The sequence below is a fragment of the Argentina silus genome, assembly GCF_951799395.1.
Source record: "Argentina silus genome assembly, chromosome: 12".
In the NCBI taxonomy this organism is placed as follows: domain Eukaryota; kingdom Metazoa; phylum Chordata; class Actinopteri; order Argentiniformes; family Argentinidae; genus Argentina; species Argentina silus.
Genome location: NC_139666.1, coordinates 12,057,530 through 12,067,371, shown reverse-complemented (window position 1 = coordinate 12,067,371; position 9,842 = coordinate 12,057,530). Strand labels below are relative to the sequence as shown.

At 41.0% G+C, this 9,842-nt stretch overlaps 1 protein-coding gene across 1 annotated transcript; it reads left to right on the top strand.

Moving 5' to 3' along the window:
* The first annotated feature begins 2,587 nt into the window (after positions 1 to 2,587).
* On the top strand, positions 2,588 to 9,817 carry nfe2l2a (nfe2 like bZIP transcription factor 2a). Its single transcript, XM_083681460.1, has 5 exons — positions 2,588 to 2,745; positions 6,521 to 6,790; positions 7,112 to 7,204; positions 7,341 to 7,523; positions 8,167 to 9,817. The coding sequence occupies exons 1-5, from the start codon at positions 2,704 to 2,706 to the stop codon at positions 9,412 to 9,414; spliced, it is 1,836 nt and encodes a 611-aa protein (XP_083537586.1). The 5' UTR covers positions 2,588 to 2,703; the 3' UTR covers positions 9,415 to 9,817.
* The last annotated feature ends 25 nt before the right edge of the window (positions 9,818 to 9,842 follow it).

Genomic DNA, 9,842 nt, shown 5'->3' with positions numbered 1-9,842 from the left:
TTGTGGAATATTGTCCCACTGTCCAGATGTTATGTTTGTTTCCCTCCAGCCAGAGCATTAACTCCCAAAACAAAGTTCTGTAATGCACTGACTGCAAACAATTAGAGTCTAAGTGTATCACAGAACTTTACTTGGAAAGCCACAGTGCCACATCGTAGGCTACTCCATTGTGTCAACCATTTTCACAACTCCTTCACCTGTAACATATTACAAGAGAGTGAAATACAAGTACGTTTCCTATGCGCTTACTTGATTAACACTTTGACATCATAGAATACATTTAATTATGTGTGGGTTGAGTTGACACTGTCAATATTGAGATCTTAAAGAAAACCTACTAACATTCAAAACCATACAGCTATATATAGCATAATGTGACTGAATCAAATACAGATGACTGCTTCAGAAAAAGTGCATTACAGTACATGGAACTTAGAGGAGTAGGCAAATACCTCTCTGGGCCTGTTAAAACAACACAGAAGTGTTTAAATGTGAATGAGGTACCTGCTGTTGGAAACTTGGATTGATTCTTCCATTCTATCACCAGATCCCCACCACAATGGTTTCATCATTAAATAATATACAGTAACTGACTGAACTTTTCATGAGCGTTTACTTTCCAGTTCAACCTGGACTATCTTCAAGGTTGTAAAGTTAACAATTAGGGCAGTTGATATGTAGAACAGCTGACGTGTCTATAGGCACCACATTTGGAATCATGCGTTTCTTTATGATGAACATTTCACTCAAGGGATTCATGCATTTATTATGCAACTTTATACTTGTTGAGTTTTTAAGACACTGAATTTTTAATGAAGTAAATAAAAATCAAGAAAACTAACAATGATTAAACAATGAAATGATAAACATTCAACGGCATCAGTATATATACAAGAAAGTTATGAGACTTGCTACAGTATTTTAACTGCTAAGTCAATTGTCAAGAAGTTTCAAAGTGCAACATCAAATAGTGCATTATGTTGTGATTCGATCAACAAATGATGCCATAGGCTCATGTCTAAGATTCTCAAAATGAGAAACACTAATAAGAAGCAAAATAAGTGTTACTAATCATACTGTACCTGGTAGAAGTGGGAGCAGTTAAAAGGGGCCAGCTGCAATCCAGCACGAGGGCAAATAGATCATAAAATGCAAACCCAGGACGCTATCAGAAAACATTGCAGTACTAACTACACTACAAGACATACAGGAGTTTTCAATACTTAATTTTGCGTTTGATATCCTTCTTTGGACCTGCTGTACACTGTTAGTAAGGTGCCTTAACGCCGCTTTTACCTCTTCTTCTTCCAGCCCCTGTGCAGTACAGTCTGCAGCTGGAAGAATGTCGACGTGGAGCTGCCAAACGTGAGCGCGTATTCGTGAGCGCGCTTGAAAAAAAAAACTTTCCTTATAGTGTAATTTCAGACAGTGGGACAGTGGGCTGCACTGTAGGTGAGTTAGAACTCGAGGTAGAGTGAGGTTATTTACATATATGTGTCAGAGCGCGTGGTATAAAGCCCATCTCATTAACAGGTCATCTTTCAAACACTGCTTAATTGCATCTGGTCCCAACCTGACTTACACCCAGGTGTCAGAATTTTAGACAAGTAAACGGGCTGCCAAGGATCTATTGTGTTCTCAGCAACAGGTTTCACAATACCTTTGTTTTAAAGAATAAAGATCCAATTGAATGGACAAATGGAGGTCGACACTAAATTCACCCACTCCTCTTACAAGCAATATAATGTTCCTAATATGCATAATTGTTTGCAAGTTTGCAAGAAATAAAGTGATATTGACCTATACAGTAAGCTATACTACTGGCCTACTGTAGAATGATTGTCATGCGTAGCTATCTCGATTTCATCTCTTCTCGGTGCTCTTCCCCTTCACAGGAGCAACTTCAGATCTACGTAGCCAAATAGTAGATGATGTGGCTCGAGAGAAGGTGCAATGGCTTGGGGAATGCTGTAGGCCTGCTGTTCTGAAGTAGACCTTTATCTAAAAACCAGAAGGGGTCGCTATGTAATAGACCAACTGTCAGGATCATATATAGGCTAAGGGACAGCCTATATGTAGCCAAGCTATATTTGTCCCAGTAGTTGCCTATGAGTGAATGAATACAAAAAAACCAACATCATGCTGGTCATTTGAGCAACATTTACCTAAACATATATAGTCTACATCATTAGTTTGAATTTTAATTAAATGATCAGAGCATATATTCTCCACATAGGCCTATATACTTTGTAGGCTTTAGGTCTATAGCCTACGAGATACATGAGTGAATTTAGTCGTTCAAAATGATACAATAAGGTCATAGAAAAAGCCTTCTTGTAGAAACATTGCTTTAACAATCGAAGAATTATGCAGGTTGTATAACAAATTCTTTGTTTATGTTGTAGCAAGCAAGCACACAGCCATGTTCACCCCAATAGGACATTGATAGGGACGATCCCACCGCAGTTCTCTAGTCCAGAGCGCATGACTGGCTGCCGCAACTTGTGGGCAGGGCCATCAGACTGCTTGGGGTTTTCCGTAAAATTTCATAAGATTAGAGAAGCAATGTTTCCTCATAGCCAAACGATACTGCGGCGGTACTCCTCGTCTTCGGATAGTCCTCCATTTTATATTGCTGTTAAGGAATACAAATATACTTTTTATATTGGGAATTTTTTGGCGTGGCATAGACTACTCTCCATTATGATGGAAATTGAGATGCCTAAAATGCATCCTAGTCAACAGGTAAATATGTATATTGTTATTGTCTAGGCCTATTATATTCACCGCAAAGCATATGACAAGAATACCGTAGGCCTGTGTGATGCTATATGCTTCAAAGTTTTAATTAGGCACTATCATGATTTAATTGACCTGACTACTTAAATTAGTTTAACTTTTCATGTTACTCATACTGACAGTCACAAACTCATGTGAATACCTGTCATGTTCACATCTTAATCACATCAAATGTGTGTTTTCACAGCAACTCTCTCCCCCTTGACATAGACGATAGTCTTATCGGGCTACTATTGAAAACTCAGTCGTAAATATTACTACTTGTTAAGTATCATAATGATAGGTTTCCCACTAGTCACTAGTGTTTTTGACAGACGCGTTCCGAATGTACCATTTCCGAGCTCGAGCGCTCAAAGAAAATTCTGCTAAGTCATTGAAGTCTGACTGGTTTATTCAACTCAAATCTGTGAGGGCGACATATTACAAAGAAATATCAGGTTCATTTTAAGGTCCATGTGCAGGTTAAGAGAAGTAGGAAATACGGCAATTTGAAGACAACGAAACTTCACCCTTTACAACATTTTTATTGTAATTTGGAGGATAGTTGTTATTGGTTGTCAAAGTCCCCCTTGCGCCCAGGGAGCCCCATAGCGTGTGATCCCGTAATGGCATCATACCTTTGCTCCTTGCTTTGCTCCTTGTTTATTGCCCAATCGAAGGCGGCAGCAGTGTGGAATTGAATCGTTATCTTTACTATGACATAAATAGGTTAGGAATTAAAAGATGTGTGTGAACACACATTAGTTGTTACTATAACCCAAGTGATTTAGCCTACCAACAGTTGAACTAGATTCATTGTGTCTAATGTTGATTATATAAAAGCTCTCCTTCTGGTTAACATACAAAGTAAAGCTTTTAGAGTTGGGAAGTTGTTTGGCCTTTTTGTGAAATGTGTGGAGTGTTTTGAGGAGTGTTGGACTGAAGAACTAATCCTACTTAATTGACTTTTAAGTACTGTACGGTACAAGACGTTCTAGGTTTGTACCTCAATGTTTTAACATGCAGGCCACTGACAAAAGCAGGCGTTGTTACAGCTGTATTTCATCATTCTTTGTTAGGGGTGGATGTTTTGAAGGGGAGGAGTATGTTCTCCTATGCTCCCCAGAGGCCATGTCTATATGTTGATATAAACAGTGGAATAAATTTAAAAAAAAATATTGCAGAAATATTTTCACATTTCTACTATCACAATCACGTACAGTTCCTGTTATGTTGGACTATGTTTGTCCAGCTTTTATAAGTTGTGTCTATTACAGTATTCCCCCAAAACACCAGTACAGGTTTATTCTGCTTTTTGAGTTGTTGCACAGACTGAGAAGGAAACTTCAAACACAGCTTAGGCCTATTCAAAGTTTGGTCTGGGTTTTGAACAAAGGAATGTTGTTAAGCATGTAAAAGGGGAAGTGTTTTTTGTTTGCACCCTCTAGCTTGTCCAGGAAATTGAACATTTATTTTTACAAGCCCATTTCCTTATTTTAAGGACAGCCTTCATCTTAGTGACAGACAGAAATGAACACACTGCATTAGTTACAACATACTGTAGGCTATCAAGAAAGATTGGTGAACTGATCAGTTTACTGTAGTACCCCTCTTTTTTTCAAGCTTGTATTATGTGGATACACACATACATCTAATTTCAAGAGTTCACTCCAACAGGGTTTAAACTAATAGGTCTACTGACTGAGTTATTACATGAAACCTGTGTTCTTCACCCAAAACAACTTACCAAAATTGACCTAATTGGACTTAACTGTTTACGACTGTTACATCATCCTCTTATAGAACAGTGCATGAAAGGGGCCCATAAGGGAATATCCATTTTATTTTATTTTATTTATTTTCCATTTTATTTAAGTATGAACAAATGTATTGTATAGGTTTCAGTTAGGCGGTATAAGAATAGAATATAGACCTTTCATAACACACATTATATGTGTAAATGAAAAAAGTATGTGTTTTTCTTTGAAGTGGACTATGAAGTAGCAGCAGGTTGGAATGTGCATCTTTATCGTAGCACATGCAACAACAGTTATTAATGTGAGAAAGGAACCATATCATTTAGTGTCACACTGTGAATAACTATATTTGAAAGGAAACAAAATGCATTTCCTTGCTGTTATAACTGGTAGTTTTATTGTAGGGGGTTGTGAAGTGTGACAAATGGACTCAACATGGTGTTTTTGAAGGGAGAAAACATGGCTGACCAGTGACCTCAAGAGTTGTATTCATCATGTTTGGGCATGTTGAGCTCTTTACCATTCTCCTCACAGCCATAATGTATGATTGTGTACTCACTCCTCCTAGATTAATAGAGGGACTATTGTCCTAAACAGGCCTTGTGACGTTAAAGGCTTAAGTGGTGATATACTTATACAACCTATGCTGATGTAACACTTGAGGTAAACAAGTCTCTTCGCAGCAGTGCTCCACTGATGCAGCCAAACAGTCAATGTTAATCATGTCATCATTATTCATACCTCTTGTACTTATAGTGATCAACACGTGTTAAACACACATGATTTAAAAAAAAAGTTATACATTATTTACTTGCGTTATCTATTTGGTACAAGGTGTCCATATGGTTATCTATCAATTGTTAATGAGACCAAGCTTGAAATCTCCCCAATATCACATCCTCTTTGCTCGTCCTTATGGTTTTTGTAATAATTTCTTTCTCTCTTTTTTTTTTTTTTTTAACTTTCTCTCTGAGTTCTCTGTTCTACCCTTGTGATCCAACCTCTGAAAGTAGCCTATAGTTTGGCTTTGTTACTCAGATAAGTAACAAATAGTCACATGCTCAGAGCTTTCCTTGTGACCTAATATGTTGGTTTTATGCAATCTCCCAAGGCCCTTGTGAAACGTTTCCTGAAGGCTTCTGTAAATAAGTTCTGTTTAATGGATGTTAAGAGGCCCACGGGAGAGACTAGCGCAGTTTATCTCTGGACATTCCTGACTTAACAGCCAGCTAATAACAGTCAGCCACAGAGAGAGGTAGATAAGGTAGAAATTGTGTAGTTATAAACATGTGGTACATTGGGGATACTAAAAGCATGCTAAACTCTCCTAACAACATTTCTACCAGGTATTTGATTGTTATCTTGTTGTTTTCCGAGAAACAATGAAACTGCTGATAGGAAATACTTTACTTGGCATGAAATTTGACTGGACAGCCAGATAAAACATTGAACAGGCACAAAGTGGAATATCCGGTTCTCCCTCTAGTGAGTTTGGTGACCTTGTGGTGCATTGTGGTATCTTACACAAAAAGTAAAACAAACATTTGATTTTGTGCTTTAACAAAAAAACTGATGTGATCAATGATTTCATCCCTAACACTTGATTTAATGTGACAGACTGAGGTAAAACATTCTGTAGCTAAATTAGATGTGTTGTCTCCTTATTTATTTAGTCAGAGAGGGATCCAGTCCCTGTGTTCCGTTGCGTGGGGAGAGGCAGAGACTAAGACGCATGTCTTCTTTGTGGGCAGGGACTCAGCACAGGGGAAATGGAGAAGTGCATCTATTATTCATGCTGCTTCTTCCTCATTACATTCACGCTAGAAATGTCGTCAAAGGATAGCCACCCTTAGGGATGGGGTGTGGCATTGAAGCACAGCAGCCATGCTACACAGTAGGGACACTCTTCTCTGTTCCATGACGAATCCCTCGCTGCAGTGTGTTTTGTGAGTCTTTGCCCGGTCTCACCTGATGTGTTCTTACAGGACATGGATTTGATCGACATCCTGTGGAGGCAGGACATTGACCTGGGTGCTCGGCGTGAGGTGTTTGACTACAGCCACCGTCAGAAGGAGCACAAGCTGCAGAGGCAGCGGGAGTTGGAGGAGGAAAAGAGGCAGCAGCTGCTAAGGGAGCAGGAGAAGGCCCTGCAGGCCCAGCTACAGCTGGATGAGGAGACGGGCGAGTTTGTGCCCCGCCGAGCAGCACCCAATGGGCAGCCGCAGTCTGCCACCTCGCCCTCTGAAGTCACACAGGTACACACACAGCCATCAACCATGTCAGGGCCTGGCCACACCCCCTCTTCACTGGGTTGGGTGCAGCTGCTCTGTAGCTAGGTAACCACCTCATCCAGTGTAATTATGGAAACACAGGTGACTCTGTAGTTTTGCATTGGTGGGTTTAGCTCTTTAGAATCTGCTCTGTGTAGACCTTTGTTTATGCTCTATGCACTCAGCTCAAATTCTTAACTATTGTGTTACATTGGAGAGGTTACAAACTCTGTGTTGAAATGGATACAAAGAGTAATGGAATGGGAAGCAATTTATATGAAGATATCTTTGAATCTTTGCTTTCAGAATGTCAGTTTCACAGAGGATGGGGAAGCATTGTCATTTGATGAATGCATGCAACTGTTGGCAGAGACTTTCCCACTTGTAGAGGCACACGAGGTAAGAATACAGACAAATTATTACATTCAAAATATGATCCCTATCAATTACTTAATAAACCATGCATTCTGTTGTATGTAGTGTACCTGTCTGTTACTGTTTTTTAATGGAAAACTCTCATTGTGTTGAAATGTAGACAACCTCTGCTTGTCTGGACACCACCGTTGCTCCAGCTGCCAACATTGGCCACGTCATGATGGCATCTGAGCAGCCAGCTTTGTCCCAGGCCCCCCTACTCACAGCCCCACTGCCCCCACAGAGGACCTCCCCAGATTTGGAGCAGGCCTGGATGGAGCTTTTGTCCCTCCCTGAGCTGCAGGTACAATAGGGAGATTCTCCTGCCTCAATGGCACGATGGTCTCTTGTGGTGTAACAAACACCCAAAGAATGCATGGATGGCAGCAGCCAGGCATGAGAGGACAAACTCACCTTTGTTCTGCCAGTTTGAATGGGGCACATATAGGCAGAGGCAGATATGTTCTGCACTAATGCCACTGTGATCAGGTTTCCACATGGTGCAGCCTCACAGCAGTGGGAGAGAGGCCTCAAAGGTGTGAAGCCGCTTGTGTCCTTGGTAGCAACCAAAAAGTTCTCGATGCATAGCAGTGGACGTAGTTTAAGTAGCATTGAGATATATACGTAAACACTCGGAGCGACTTTACTTCTTTGTATTTAGGTCATAAGTAGTCTACCGTGTAGGTATTTGAGTGAAGTCCCACATTCCATCACATTCTAAAACCATGTAGTTAGCATGATTGCATTCACACTTAGCCTACTATGTCAAGAAGGGAATGCTTGAAACATGAATGAAGGTGAAAACTTTGAATCAGTGGAAATAGTAATGCATGCTTTGTAGACACTGATTAAATGATTGTCCATTTACTGTATGTTACATAGAACATGTCTGATGACTAATGTCATGGATCAGTGGATTTATGACACCTCTTAATCTAATTTTCTAGCAATGCCTAAATATGCAGATGGAGGACACATTGGAGACAACAGCATATCTGCCCACAAACAAGCCCCCTGAAGTGCAGACTCCAAACTACAGCTTTTACCCAATTCCCACCCATGCAGATGTGGGGTCTAACACAGCTGAGATCTGTCCACCAGTATTCATCAACGACTTCTGCAGAGGCAGCGGGACCTTCCCCAACGAGGCTTCACCGGACCACCTCGGTCACATGACTCTGAAAGCCCCAGACCTGAACACCAACTACAGTGCAGACGGGTTTTGTGACATGTTCTACCCAGAGATTCTCAATACAAAAGTGAGCAGCGGCCCCCAGCCTTGTCAGGAGAATAGATGCAGCCCATTGGCTGAGATACCAAACGAGCCTCCCTTCAAACCAATGGACATACCTGACCTTTCTGCTGGAGGTACATTTGAAAGAAGCAAACCTGAGGTAATAGGAGAATTTCCAGACTCTGATTCAGGGGTGTCTATTGCTGCAAGCCCATTTGCTAGTTCCCCTGAGAAGTCTATGTATGGGGATGGCTCTTTTGGCTACAGTGACTCAGACATGGAGGAGATGGACAGCAACCCTGGCAGTGCAGAATCAGACTACTCAGAGATGTTCTCCTTGTCGTTCCAACCTGACGGCATCCATCCAGCTATCTCTGTTTCAGGCCCGATAGCCCAGGAACAGGACCAAAAGCCCAAACACCACAAGACAGAGCCAGATGAAGAGACTGGCCACAACAACCCCCCCTTCACCAAAGACAAGCAGAGAAAACGCTCGGAGTTGCGTCTCTCAAGAGACGAACAGCGGGCCAAGGCCCTCAAGATCCCTTTCACCGTGGACATGATCATCAATCTGCCTGTGGACGACTTCAACGAGATGATGTCCAAGCACCAGCTCAACGAAGCCCAGCTGGCCCTGGTACGAGACATTCGCCGCCGGGGCAAGAACAAGGTGGCTGCTCAAAACTGCCGCAAGCGCAAGATGGAGAGCATTGTGGGGCTGGAGTACGACCTGGACTCGCTGAAAGAGGAGAAGGAGCGTCTGGTGAGAGAGAAGACGGAGAACAGCAGCAACCTGCGGCAGATGAAGCAGCAACTCAATAGCCTGTATCTGGAGGTGTTCAGTATGCTGAAGGACGAGGAGGGGAAGCCCTACTCCCCTTCTGAGTACTCCCTCCAGCAAACCACTGATGGCAGCGTCTTCCTTGTCCCTCGCATTAAAAAGACACTCAAGAGCAACTAGCACTTTTCTGCTTTACTTCTCAGTACTGCATTATCATAGTAATAATACTATGCAGAAGATAACTTTGTAGTTGCTTGGCTTTAAGTGGTAGTAAAACAGCAGAACTATTATATAGTTTTTGCTTACTCTTCTTGAATCTCTACATCATATTTTTGATATTTTAGTTCTTTTGTACTGCTTTCTATTTTCCTCTGAGATTGTTTTATCAATATTGTTTGTAAATACATTTATACATTATTTGCTATTGAGACATGAACATGTATTGTATATATTATAGTATGCTAATAATATTGTTGCAATCACTGTTACTTAAAGTCTGTTTTATAAACTTTACTCCTTGATTTGCAGCTCCATTTCTTTTGTATCTCTTGTGCTTTATAATAAATAAACTACTGTATTCATAGTCAAGTTGATCTGTTGTTTACTCT

What these genes read in the sequence shown, in the direction of transcription:
- nfe2l2a (XM_083681460.1), top strand. Translation starts at nt 2,704, where the DNA reads ATGATGGAAATTGAGATGCCTAAAATGCATCCTAGTCAACAG. An exon ending in AAATGCATCCTAGTCAACAG is followed by an intron (nt 2,746 to 6,520) that starts GTAAATATGTAT and finishes GTGTTCTTACAG; the next exon opens with GACATGGATTTGATCGACAT. An exon ending in CACTTGTAGAGGCACACGAG is followed by an intron (nt 7,205 to 7,340) that starts GTAAGAATACAG and finishes GTTGAAATGTAG; the next exon opens with ACAACCTCTGCTTGTCTGGA.